The sequence below is a fragment of the Tachyglossus aculeatus genome, chromosome 1 (genome assembly GCF_015852505.1).
Source record: "Tachyglossus aculeatus isolate mTacAcu1 chromosome 1, mTacAcu1.pri, whole genome shotgun sequence".
Taxonomy (NCBI): domain Eukaryota; kingdom Metazoa; phylum Chordata; class Mammalia; order Monotremata; family Tachyglossidae; genus Tachyglossus; species Tachyglossus aculeatus.
Window position 1 is genome coordinate 517,984 of NC_052066.1, and position 13,988 is coordinate 531,971.

Here is a 13,988-nt window from a genome sequence, read left to right on the forward strand (position 1 = left end):
CAAACATATATACATATATACAGGTGTTTTGGGGTAGGGAAGGAGATAAGATGGGGGGATGGAGAGGGGGATGAGGGGGAGAGGAAGGAAGGGGCTCAGTCTGGGAAGGCCTCCTGGAGGAGGTGAGCTCTCAGCAGGAGAATGAGGAACAACTAGAGAGTTGGCTTGGGAGAAATGAAGGCAATGGGTTAGGGGAAGGTGGGAGAAGGGAGCAAAGTGAGTTAAAGAGGGGACAGGGCAGTGAAGAGCCCTGAAGCCAATGGTGAATAGTAATAATAGTATTTATTAAGGGCACACCGTGTGCATTCAGCCATAAGGGTGTGGCAGCATTTGTGGTGTCCGTGTTGCCATGAAGGTGTGGCAGTCTCCGTGACTGACCCGGCCCCACACCACGTTTTGTGTTGACATGAAGGCATGGCTGTGGGTTTGGCAGGAAGGGAAGGTGCCTGGCGGGGAGGGGAGAAGCATGGAGGAGAGAGCGACACTTTGGAAAGATGATCCATGCGGAGGCAGAGCGGGTCGAGATTGGATGGGAAGAAGCTGGAGGCAGGGAGGCCAGTGAGAAGGCCGATGCACTAATCTAGCTGCTGGAGTTTATAATAATTATGGTAGTTATTAAGTGCTTTCTATGTGCCAGGCACTGTTCTAAGCACTGGAGTAGATCCAAGATAATCGGGTTTGACACAGTCCCTGTCCCATGTTGGGCTCACAATCTAAATCCTCATTTTACAGATGAGGGAACTGAGGCACACAGATGCCAAGTGACTTGTTCAAGGTTACACAGTAGACAAGTGGCAGAGCTGAGATTAGAACCCAAGTCCTTCATTCATTCATTCAATCGTATTTATTGAGCGCTTAGTGTGCGCAGAGCACTGTACTAAGTGCTTGGAAAGTACAATTCAGCAATAAGCAGAGACAATCTCTATCCACATCGGGCTTACAGTCTAGGAAGGGGGAAGCAGGCATTAAAATAAGTAAACAGGCATTAATATAAATAAATAGAATTATAGGTATGTACATATATACACAAGTGCTGTGGAGCGGGGAGAGGGGGCTAGAGCAAAGGGAGCGAGTTGGGGTGATGCGGAGAGGAAGGGGAGCTGAGGAAAAGGGGGGCTTAGTCTGGGAAGGCCTCTTGGAGGAAGTGAGCCTTCAGTAGGGCTTTGAAAGGGGGAATTGTGATTGTTTGGCAGATGTGAGGAGGGAGGGGGTTCCAGGCCAGAGGTAGGACATGGGCCAGTGGTCGACAGCGAGACAGGTGAGAACGAGGCACAGTGAGAAGGTTAGCACCAGAGGAGTGGAATGTGCGGGCTGAGATGTAGAAGGAGAGAAGGTAGGAGGGAAAGGGCAAGGTGATGGCGAGCTCTGAAGCCAATAGTGGGGAGTTTTTGCTTGATATGAAGGTTGATAGGCAACCACTGGAGATTTTTGAGGAGAGGGGTGACAAGCCCTGAGTGTTTCCGTAGCAAGAAAATCCAGGCAGTAGAGTGAAGTATAGACTGAACTGGTGAGAGAAAGTAGGTTGGGAGATTAGAAAGGAGGCTGATGCAGTAATCCAGTCAGGATAGGATAAGAGATTGTACCAGCAAGGTACAGTGGATGGATGGAGAGGAAAGGGCGGATCTTGGCGATGTTGTGAAGACGAGAATGGCAGGCTTTGCTGATGGATTGGATATGTGGGGTGAATGAGAGAGCAGAGTCAAGGATGACACCAAGGTTGTGGGCTTGTGAGACGGGAAGGAGGTTGTGCCACCCACTGTGACGGGAAAGTCAGGGAGAGGACAGGGTCCTTCTGACTGACTGTTCTGTCCACTAGGCAATACAGCTAACTAGGATGGGGTAAGAAGGAAGAGGCAGATCCGGGAGAGTTTGACCAATAAGAACCAGCAGGGACCAGCAACTGATTGGCTGAAAGAGCAGAAAGTCAGAGAGGAGTGGAGGACGACACCGGGGCTGAGAGATTCTGGGTCGGGGAGGAGGGTGGTGGTGAGAAAGTCACGGGGAGGAGTGAGTTTAGTGGGGAAAGATGAGGAGTTGAGGTTGAGACCCGTCAAGTTTGAGGTGCCAGCGGAACATTGAAATGCAGATGTCCTGGAGGCAGGAGGAGTTTCAGGATGGCGGGTCAGCTGAGAGGTCAGGCGGACAGACTGATGGGGGGCAGGCAGAACTGGAGAGGGAGACATGGAGGTTGTCTACACAGAGACAGGCAGCAGCTCAAGTCGTGGGAGGGAGGGCGCTGCTGGAGAGGCAAGAGTGGCAATGCTGGAAGCTCGTTTGTCGTGGGCAGGGAACGTGTCTGCCAACTCTGTTCTAGTGTCCTCTCCCAACCACTTAGTACAGTGCTCTGCACACCGTAAGTGCTCAATAAATACGACTGATTGATTGATCGATTGAGAGTCAACTGGATAATGTCTGGGAGATATTCCTGCTCTCCCTGTCTCTCAAACTGGGGGCCCCAGGTGTGTCAGGGACTGGGCCTCATCTGATTATCTTGTCTCTACCCCAGGGTTTATTAGTATTAATAATTGTTATTATTATCCTTATTATATTATTGGTTAAATGCTTACTGTGTTTAACTATGCCACTTGTCTTCTGGGTGACCTTGGGCAAATCAATTAACTTCTCTGGGCCTCAATTCCCTCATCTGTAAATGAGGATTTAGACTGTGAGCCCCATGTGAGACAGGGACTGTGTCCAACCTGTTGAGCTCATATCTTCCCCAGCGCTTAGTATAGTGTCTGGCACATAGTAAGTGCTAAAAAAATACCATGAAAAAAACAGGGGCCATCCGCTGCACCAAGTGCTGGAATAGATATGAGAAAATCAGGTTGGATCCAGTTCGTGTCCCGCGGGAGCTCACAGCTTAAAGAGGAGGCAGAGGATTTGACCCCTATTTTACAGATGAGGAAACTGAGGCTCAAGGAAGTGAAGTGACTTGCAGAGCTGGCATGGGAACCCAGGTCCCTGACTCCCAGACCGGGCTCTTCCCACTAGGCCTTGCTGCAGTGCTGGCACAAACTGCTTAATAAATCCTATAATTAACAAACACACTCTACTATTGACTTGGTTTTTCACTTATTCACCTTTCCAAACACTTCTTCCTACACTCCATTCATCAGAAAAATCGGTGACATTTATGGAGCACTTAACTGTGTGCAGAGCATTGGAATAAGCGCTTGGGAGAGTTCAGTGCAACAGAGTTGGTAGACATTTTCCCTGCTGGCAGGGAGCGTACAGTGTACAGGGGGAGATAGACATTAAAATAATTTATGAATAGGGGAAATAGTAGCAAAGGAGAATATTGACACATTTACTTTCCCCAGCACTCAGTACGGCTCTCCACATACACTAGACTGGAAGCCCCTTGAGGGCGGGGAGTATGTGTACTAGCTCTTTTGTCCTCTCCCGAGCACTTAGGACAGTGCCGATGCTCAGAAAACACCACTGATGGGTGGACTGTGGAAATTAGAGTAGTTTGAGGAGGGCAGGGATGGCATGTGAACTGAACCTGGGAGGAAGGAGGAGGGGCCTGAGTGAGGGACCACCATTTCTCTCCACCTCCCCACCCCCTCCTCCCATCCCCGATGTCTAGGTACAACCAGGTGAGGTGCAAGACTTGGTCCGGAGCTTGCACGTTGGACTTGGGCCTGCTCGACTTTGGCGCCGTCTACACTGTGTTCATCCTGTGGGTGAGCAGTAGCCCCTCCCTTTCCTGCTGCGCCCCCACCCCTCTCCTTCCCTCCCCACTGCTCCCCTTCCCCCTCCCCTCCACTCCCTGCCACACCGCACCCCTCCTCACAGTGCCCCTCTCCTCCATGCTGCTCCCCTCCCCATCACGCTCCTCTCCTTCCTGCCATACCGCAGCCACATCCTCACAGCAACATGACACACGGTGTGGGGCCGGGTCAGCTACACACAAAGAGACACACCCACCCACACATACACGCACACCTGTCTTTGGTATGGGAAGGACAGGTCATTGATGGAGAAATTCCTCCATGAGGCCAATACAGGCCCACAGGCACAGCCACATTGGCCTCGCAAAAAGGGCATACCCTATTGTGTTGTTGAGCTGAATATTGTGTCTTGCTGTGTTGTAGTGGTTAATGTGCCCCATGCCCACAGGAACACAATGTCCTTGGTGTGGGTCTAGGTCAGCCACACATACATATACACATCCCGAGGCAGCCATCAGGCTGTGGGCTTCCCAGCCCCCGAGTTGCATATCTGGGGAAGGTCGGAGAGGAGAGGCTTCGTTCCAGGAAAATCCTGCTCCGCATCTGCGAGCCTATGGAACATAAGGTGAGGCTGTGTTGAACCGGACAGATGCACTGTCGACCTCGTAATGAGGGGCCAGGTTGGCCAGTGGAGGTCAATCACCAGTGAATGTTTGGCTGTAGGGATTGAGGCAGGTTTCACGTAGCTTCCTCATCTGTAAAATGGGGATTAAATACTCATTCTCTGTCCCACCCCATTCAACTGTGAGCCCTGTGAGAGTCAGGGACCATGTCTGATCAGACTGTATTGTAGCAGAGAAGTGGAGAAGCAGCGTGGCTCAATGGAAAGAGCACAGGCTGTAGAGTCGGAGGTCATGGGTTCAAATCCCGGCTCCACCAATTGTCAGTTGTGTGACCTTGGGCAAGTCACTCAACTTCTCTGGGCCTCAGTTACCTCATCTGGAAAATGGGGATTAAGACTTTGAGCCCCATGTGGGACAACCTGATCACCTTGTAACCTCCCCAGCATTTAGAACAGTGCTTTGCACATAGTAAGTGCTTAACAAATGCCATTATTATTATTATTATTTACCCCAGCGTTTAATGCAGGGCTTGTCACAGAATGGGTGCTTAACAAGTACCACAACTATTATGATTATAATTACTATTATTACATAGTGCATACAAAAAGTCCGTTCCTTGCTGTGTTGTTACATTTAATCTTTGCAGCACCTGGCACTGTTTTCTGTTCTGCCTCTTTGCCTCTCATTGCTTGTGAAGCTTTTGTTCAGAAAGAGCTGCTTCCTTCTTGAGGGCAGTGCTCCATGCTGGTCTGTCCCCAGCTATTGTCTCCCAGTTTTCAACTGTGTCGCAGCCTTACCTGCTGCTTGCTTTTACTGCATCCTTAAAACACTTCCTCTGTGGCCCCAGTTTCCAATTTCCCAATCTTGGCTCCCCACCCAGCAGCTGTTGGGGTCTCCCACTGTCACTCGTTCTCCTCCAGCAGCCCACCCACTGTAGCCATGTTGAGGCAAGCGCAGCTTTGACATGGGGAGACTGATGATGTTCCAGCTCTCGGCCGTCCGTGATCTCACCTTGACATCTGATACTGAGCCTGGCCCCACCAGTGATGCCAGTGGAAGTGACCGAAGAGCCGACGTGGCATCCATTGTGGGGCCAGGTCTCAGAGTTGTAGAGAAAGGTGGGCAGCTCAAGAAAGCTTTAGTCCGGTCTGGGGGCCTCAAACCCTGCTGCCACCTCATCAATCAATCAATCAATCAATCGTAGTTATTGAGTGCTTACTGTGTGCAGAGCACTGTACTAAGTGCTTGGGAAGTACAAGTTGGCAACATATAGAGACAGTCCCTACCCAACAGTGGGCTCACAGTCTAAAAGGGGGAGACAGAGAACAAAACCAAACATACTAACAAAATAAAATAAATAGAATAGATATGTACAAATAAAATAAATAAATAAGTAAATAGAGTAATAAATATGTACAAACATATATACACCTCACCTTGTCTGACAGTCTCCCCAGGGATGTTCCGCCTTATAAACACCATGCCAACCTCGTTCACTTCAAGTTTATCCTTTCCTGCCTTAACTCAGCCCTCTCCTCTGCCAGACAAAACTATTTCTCCTCCCTTATTGACACCAATGCCCATCATCCCCGTCAGCTCTTCCGTACATTCAACTCCCTTCTCACGCCCCCGGTTCCTCTCCCTCATCCTTCCCTCACCCCCAACGATCTGGCCTCCTACTTCATTAACAAAATTAAATCCATCAGGTCCGACCTCCCCAAAGTCACTCCCCCACTTCTCCAACCCCCCGGCTCTCAACACTCTCTGCTACTCTCCCATCCTTCCCAGCAGTATCCTCAGAGGAGCTCTCCTCTCTCCTCTCAAGTGCTACTCCGGCCACCTGTGCTTCTGACCCCATTCCCCCGATCTCATGAAATCTCTTGCTCCATCCCTTCTCCCCTCTTTAACTTCCATCTTCAACCACTCACTCTCCACTGGTTCCTTCCCCTCTGCCTTCAAACATGCCCATGTCTCTCCCATCCTAAAGAAACCCTCTCTTGACCCCACCTCACCTTCTAGTTATCGCCCTATATCCCTCCTACCATTCCTTTCCAAACTCCTTGAACGAGTTGTCTACACGCGCTGCCTAGAATTCCTCAACAACAACTCTCTCCTCGACCCCCTCCGGTCTGGCTTCCGTCCCCTACATTCCACGGAAACTGCCCTCTCAAAGATCACCAATGACCCCCTGCTTGCCAAATCCAACGGCTCATACTCTATCCTAATCCTCCTCGACCTCTCAGCTGCCTTCGACACTGTGGACCACCCCCTTCTCCTCAACACGCTATCCAACCTTGGCTTCACAGACTCCGTCCTCTCCTGGTTCTCCTCTTCACTCTCTGGTCGTTCATTCTCAGTCTCTTTTGTAGGCTCCTCCTCCCCCTCCCATCCCCTTACTGTGGGGGTTCCCCAAGGTTCAGTTCTTGGTCCCCTTCTGTTTTCGATCTACACGCACTCCCTTGGTGACCTAATTCGCTCCCACGGCTTCAACTATCATCTCTACACTGATGACACCCAAATCTACATCTCTGCCCCTGCTCTCTCCCCCTCCCTCCAGGCTCGCATCTCCTCCTGCCTTCAGGACATCTCCATCTGGATGTCTGGCCGCCACCTAAAACTCAACATGTCCAAGACTGAACTCCTTGTCTTCCCTCCCAAACCCTGCCCTCTCCCTGACTTTCCCATCACTGTTGATAGCACTACTATCCTTCCCATCTCACAAGCCCGCAACCATGGTGTCATCCTCGACTCTACTCTCTCGTTCACACCTCACATCCAAGCCATCACCAAAACCTGCTGGTCTCAGCTCCGCAACATTGCCAAGATCCACCCTTTCATCTCCATCCAAACCACTACCCTGCTCGTTCAAGCTCTCATCCTATCCCGTCTGGACTACTGCATCAGCCTTCTCTCTGATCTCCCATCCTCGTGTCTCTCCCCACTTCAATCCATACTTCATGCCGCTGCCCGGATTGTCTTTGTCCAGAAACGCTCTGGGCACGTTACTCCCCTCCTCAAAAATCTCCAGTGGCTACCAATCAATCTGTGCATCAGGCAGAAACTCCTCACCCTGGGCTTCAAGGCTCTCCATCACTTCGCCCCCTCCTACCTCACCTCCCTTCTCTCCTTCTACAGCCCACCCCACACCCTTCACTCCTCTGCCGCCAATCTCCTCACCATACCTTGTTCTCACCTGTCCCGCCGTCGACCCCCAGCCCACGTCATCCCCCTGGCCTGGAATGCCCTCCCTTTGCCCATCCGCCAAGTTAACTCTCTTCCTCCCTTCAAGGCCCTACTGAGAGCTCACCTCGTCCAGGAGGCCTTCCCAGACTGAGCCCCCTCCTTCCTCTCCCCCTCCTCCCCCTCTCCATCCCCCCATCTTACCTCCTTCCCTTCCCCACAGCACCTGTATATATATATGTACATATATATATATATATACATATATATATATGTTTGTACATATTTATTACTCTATTTATTTATTTTACTTGTACATATCTATTCTATTTATTTTATTTTGTTAATATGTTTGGTTTTGTTCTCTGTCTCCCCCTTCTAGACTGTGAACCCACTGTTGGGTAGGGACTGTCTCTATATGTTGCCAACTTGTACTTCCCAAGAGCTTAGTACAGTGCTCTGCACACAGTAAGTGTTCAATAAATATGATTGATTGATTATATGGATACACTTTTTATATATTATGATGTTTTAAGCACTTACTATGTGCCAACCAGTGTACTATGCCTTGAGTTAGATACAAATTCACCAATTCAGTCATAGTCCCTATCCCACATGGGATTCAGAGGCTAGGTAGGAGAAAGAACAGGTGTTTAACCCCCATTTTACAGTTGAGGAAACTGAGGCTCAGAGTCTTCTTCTTGATTTAGTTTTCAACTTCCAGGTATATCATTATGTTGTCTGTCGGTGTGCTGCCTAGGTAGCAGAACTCTCACAGTTCTGGGCTGAGTTGCCGATGTAGATTTTAGGTCATGTGTTTGTCTGCCCCAGTGCTGACAGATCCAGCCTGTCATTATTTTTAGACAGTGTCAGCCCGTGGAGCCCAGCTGATTGGGTGAAAGAAGCAGTTTACCATCATTTGCGTTAATTCAGGGCCACAGATTTCCTGGCTGCAGCCAGCCACATTCAAATATTCTTGAGCAGCCACTTCCAGGACTAGGGATGATGCTCAGAGTCTGTAGAGATGGAATAGTTTCCCAGGAGAGCAGAAGAAAATACATTGTCATCCCTGCCCCCAGCTCTCTTGTGGCATCCCCAGCCAGAGAACACTGGGACAGACCAGGCCCGCGCCACATCCCTGCTCCACATCCCCACTCCACACTCCTTGTCAGCAAAGGGGAACGGATCAGGCAGAGTGCTCTTGGCCCCTGCCCAGCCAGCTGTGCCACCCTGAAGCTGCCTCAGAACCTCAAGGGACTTGGCTAAATAATTTCCAGAGCTCGGATGAACTGATGGCATTCAACGCGTTGGGGAGGTTTTTGAAAACTGAACGTTTACACTTTTCCTGAATCGGCTGGGAAGCCAGGATCACGTGACCAGTGGGTGGCAATTGTAGTCCCAGGAGCATCCAATCGACGACAGTCTTCAGTAGCCAATCTAGGAGAACAGTGGACTGCCCACCTCCCTCTGCCTCCAGGACACCTCACCCCAACATCACCGAGTTCAAAATGGACCTCTTCGTCCTTCCCCCAAAGTCTCCACCCCCTAACTATCCCACTGCAAGTAATAATAATAATGATAATAATAATTATGGTACTTGTTAAGTGCTTATTACGTGCCAAGCACTGTTCTAAGCACTCGAGTTGCTACAATTTAATCAGATTGGACTCATTCCCTGCCCCACGTGGAGCTCACTTTCTAAGTAGGCGGTAGTTGGATTTAATCCCCATTTTACAGATGAGGTAACTGAGGCCCAGAGAAGTAAAGTGACTTGGCCAAGGTCCCACTGCAGACAAGTAACAGAGGTGGGTTTAGAACCCAGATCCCCTGACTCTCAGGCCCGTGTTCTTTCCACTAGGCCATACTTCTTCTCTAATGACAAAGATGAGAATGGCAATGATGATTATCTGAGCACACAGCCATCACTCCCTCCCTGCTCCCGCCACGGCCCCGGCAAGGATCGGGATACCCCTGGCTGGCCCCGACCAGGCTGCCGACAGGGAAGCAGTGAAGGTAGAAAGGCCAAGGAGCAGAACAAGATCAATGTCTGATAGAAGAAAAGAAACAAGAAAAAGCAGGAAGAAAGAAAAAGAAGGAAGGAGCTCAGAAAAAAACTGCTGGTCAAAAAAAACAAAGGCAAGAAGAAGCTACAATCCAAGTGGGAACTGGTGTTTTGGATCCCTGCTCCTAGAAGGAAGACCCAGATCAGGCCAGGAAAGCTGTGGGAGCCATCTTATTGGACTCCTGTCCTTCCTCTGACCCTTCTCATTGGACCGTAACTACTGCTCCTGCCTCATCTAATCTCTCTCTGACTGATATTATGTGAATTATCAAAGAGAAGCAGTGCAGGCTGGAGGATAGAGCCCAAGTTTAGGATTCAAAGAAGCTGGATTCTAATCCAGGCTCTGCCACTTGTTGGCTGGGTGACATAATAATAATAATAATGATAACAAAATAATAATAATAATAATAATAATGATGACAGCATTTGTTAAGTGCTTACTATGTGCCAAGCACTGTTCTAAGCACTGGGGTAGTTACAAGGTAATGAGGTTGTCCCACCTGGGGCTCACAGTCTTAATCCCCATTTTACAGATGAGGTAACTGAGGCACAGAGAAGTTAAGTGACTTGTCAAAGTCACACAGCTAAGTAGTGGAGCTAGGATTAGAACCCATGACCTCTGACTCAAAAGCCCAGGTTCTTTCCACTAAGCTATGCTACTTCTCAAGGTCTTACCTTGAGTCTCCAGGTCTTACCAAGGGTGACCTTGGGCAAGCCATTTCACTTCTCTGGGGCTCAGTTCCCTCATCTCTAAAATGGAGATTTAAACCATGGGACATGGACTGTGTCCAACCTGACCAGCTTATATTTACCCCAATGCTTAGTACAGTGCCAGGCATTTAGTAAGTGCTGAACAAATACCAGAAAAAAGAAAATCATATTATTCTCAGTCCTCTGACAGAATGCAGATGTATGAACCCACGCCTACAAATATTTATCAATATCACCAGCAGCCCCAACATACCGATCTTCAGATAAAGATAACTCAGCTGGAACGTTGATCAGCTGCCTCCAAAATGGGGACCACAAACATCGGAACCACTGCCGCCCACCTTCCTGCTCGCCTGCCCACCAGGACCCGGAAAACCCACTCCCGACCCAATGCAGCCAAGAAGTGTCCATTCCTCCAGCTCCCCGCTCCCGTCTCCTGACTCCCACCCTGCCTGCAGCCCGCCTGGAGCCACCAGTGGGGGACATGGAGTAGGGGTGGCCAGCTGAACCCCCTGCCCCACTGACAAAGGCTCCGTCTTTGCGCCAACAGCTGCCTGCCTTCCTGTGGGCCCAGCTGCCTGTTTGCTCCTGAACCTTGGCTTCCAGGTCCCCAGGGGCCTGCAATTACCTCAGTCACCTCAGAGGATGGTCAGCGGAACCACCTGCATAAGCTGCTGACCACCTCTTCTATAAAACTTAACTTCTCTGGCCCCACCACGGCCTCCTCTAATCAGTCCTTCCTTCCCAACAACCCCCATCATTTCCCTCGATCCAATCCCAGGCCACCCCTCGCGCCATCCCCTCCCCCAGTGATCCCCACTACAGCCTCAGTTTAGAGGCCCTGATCCATCCTGGGGAAGCTTCCCTTCATCCTTGACTCGTTCCTGACCTAGTCTCTGTTCCTCCTCACCATCACTTAAACCTGGCTCTCCCTAGATGACATGGTCTCTTCTGCCACTCTCTCTAGAGGTGGTCTCATCTTCTCCCATTCACCCAGACTCACTGGGAAAGGGGGAGGAAGTGGGCTTCCTTCTCACACCCCAGTTCCCCCCACTCCCAGCCCTCTCTTTCCCTTCCTTCGAAGCCCACATCATTTGCCTCAACCACCCACTCCATATATTAGTCATGGTCAACTAACGTGCCCCAGGGCCCCACCTCCAACTTTCTGAACCATTTCAATCCCTTCCTCCCATTTCTTCTCTCTTCTCCATCTCTACACCTCTAGGGGACTTCAACATCCATGTGGAAGTTCCCAACCACCTTCCATTGCCTACTTCCTCTCACTCCTTAACTCCACTCACCTTCTTCCACCCCACCTCACCCACTCACCAATTTGGACACACACTCGATCTCACCATCTCCAGTCATTGTACAATCTCTAGCCTTACTACTTAGTACGGTGCCTTGCACACAGTAGGTGCTCAATAAATACTATTGAATGAATGAATAACCTCACCAATTCTGAAATCCCTCTATCCGACCACAACCTCCTCACCTGCCTTCTGTCTCACACATCCCCTTCCTGCAAATCTGTCCTAATCCCCCACAGAGACCTCTGATCATTTGAACCCATCCTATTTTCTCAAGTCACTATGCTCCATATAATGATAATAATAATAGTACTTGTTAAGCACTTATTATGTGCCAAGCACTGTTCTAAGCACTGGGGGAGATAAAAATTAATCAGGTTGGACACAGTGCCTGTCCCACATGGGACGCACACTCTTATCCTCATTGAACAGATGAGGTAACTGAGGCACAGAGAAGTTAAGTGGCTTGCCCAAGGTCACACAACAGACATGTGGGGGGAGCCAGGACTAAAACCCAGGTCCTTCTTTCTCCCAGGTCCATGCTCTATCCACTAAAACACACTGCTTCTCAAGTATGGAGACCAGCTGGTCTCCACTGATCTCTTACCACTAGCCCACAGCTCTAGATCACCTCTACAGTCTGCTTCCTTTGCCCTGTGCAAAAGCCTGCTCACCTCTCTACTCTCCTACTACATCCCAGCCCACACACTTCACTCCTCTAGTGCTAACCTTCTCACTGTTCCATGATCTCCTTTATCTTGCCACCAACCTCTCACTCACATCCTGCCTCTGGCCTGGAATGCCCTCCTTCTTCATATCCAACAGATTATTAATTCCACCCTCACACCTTCAAAGCTTTATTGAAGGCACCTCTCTTCCAAGAGGCCTTCCCTGACTAAGCCCTCGTTTCCTCTTCTCCCACTCCCTTCTGCATCACCCAAACTTGTTTCCTTTATTCATCCCCATCCCAGCCCTAAGTACTTATGTACATATTCGTAATTTATTTATTTCTATTAATGTCTGTCTCCTGCCCTGTTGTGGGCAGGGGATTTGTCTGTTCACTGTTGCATTGTATACTTTCCCAAGAGCTTTAGTGCTGTGCTCTGCACAGTTCGACCTCAAATTTTCAACTACCACCTCTAAGTGGATGATACCCAAATTTACATCTCCAGCCCTGATCTCTCACCCTCTCTGCAGTCTCACATTTCCTCCTGCCTTCAAGACATTTCTACTTGGATGTCCTCCCTTCACCTCAAACTTAACATGCCCCAAACGGAACTCCTTATTTTCCCACACAGACCTTGTCCTCCCCATCAATTTCCCATCACTGTAGATGGCATGACCATCCTTCCTGTCTCACAAGCCTGTAACCTTGGCATTATCCTTGACTCCTCTCTCTCATTCAACCGATCACTAAATCCTGTTGGTCCCATCTTCAAAACATCACTAAAATTCACCCTTTCCTCTCCATCCAAACTGCTACCACGTTCATGCAATCATTCATACCTATCCTGCCTGGATTACTGCATCAGCCTCCTTGCTGACCTCCCAGCCTCATGTCTCTCCCCACTCCAGTCTGTATGTCACCCAGATGCCCGGATCTACTAACACATTCAGGACACAACTCCCCACTCCTCAAAAAACTCCAATGGTTTCCCATCCACCTCTGCATTAGACAAAAACTACTCAACATTGGCTTTAAAGCACTCTACCACCTGGCCCCCTCCTACCTCACCTCACTACTCTCCTACAACCCAGCCCACACACTTCGCTCCTCTAGTGCTAACCTTCTCACTGTGCCTCAATCTCACCTGTCTTGCCGCCGACCCCTAGATCATGTCCTGCCTCTGGGCTGGAATGCCTTCCCTCCTCAAATCTGACACTTACTCTCCTCCCTTTCAAAGTCTTATTGACAGCACATCTCCAAGAGGCCTTCCCAGACTAAGTCCCCCCTTTCCTTTCCTCCTACTCTCTTCTGCATCACCCTGGCTTGCTTCTTTTTCTCTTCCCCCATCCTAGGTCCACAGCACTTATGTATATATCTGTAATTTATTTATTTGTAGTGATGTCTGTCTCCCCTCTAGACTGTATGTTTGCTGTGGACAGGGAATGTGCCTGTTTACTGTTGTATTGTACTCTCCCAAGCATTTAGTACATTGCTCTGCACACAGTAAACACTCGATAAATGCGACTGAATTGAATGAATAAATACTGAAAGAATGAATGAATGAATGAACAGGCTGTGGAGTGCCGCTGGCAGAATTTCTGATATCAGGTCAACCTCAGCCATCTCGAAGACATCCTCACCTGCTTTAACTCTGACTTCTCCTCCACATGGCTACATTATTTCTTCATTCTTATCTACTCCCACACCCACTGCCCCGCCTGGTGTTTCAGAATTTAACTACCTCCTCAACTCCCCTGT

At 49.5% G+C, this 13,988-nt stretch overlaps 1 protein-coding gene across 1 annotated transcript in view; it reads left to right on the forward strand.

Moving 5' to 3' along the window:
- LOC119932072 (solute carrier family 15 member 2-like) overlaps nt 1–13,988 on the forward strand; it is an 82,351-nt gene that overhangs the window by 48,370 nt on the left and 19,993 nt on the right. Inside the window, exon 19 of the mRNA XM_038750922.1 lies at nt 3,593–3,689. Coding sequence (XP_038606850.1) covers nt 3,593–3,689 — 97 coding nt within the window. The remainder of the gene's footprint in view (nt 1–3,592; nt 3,690–13,988) is intronic.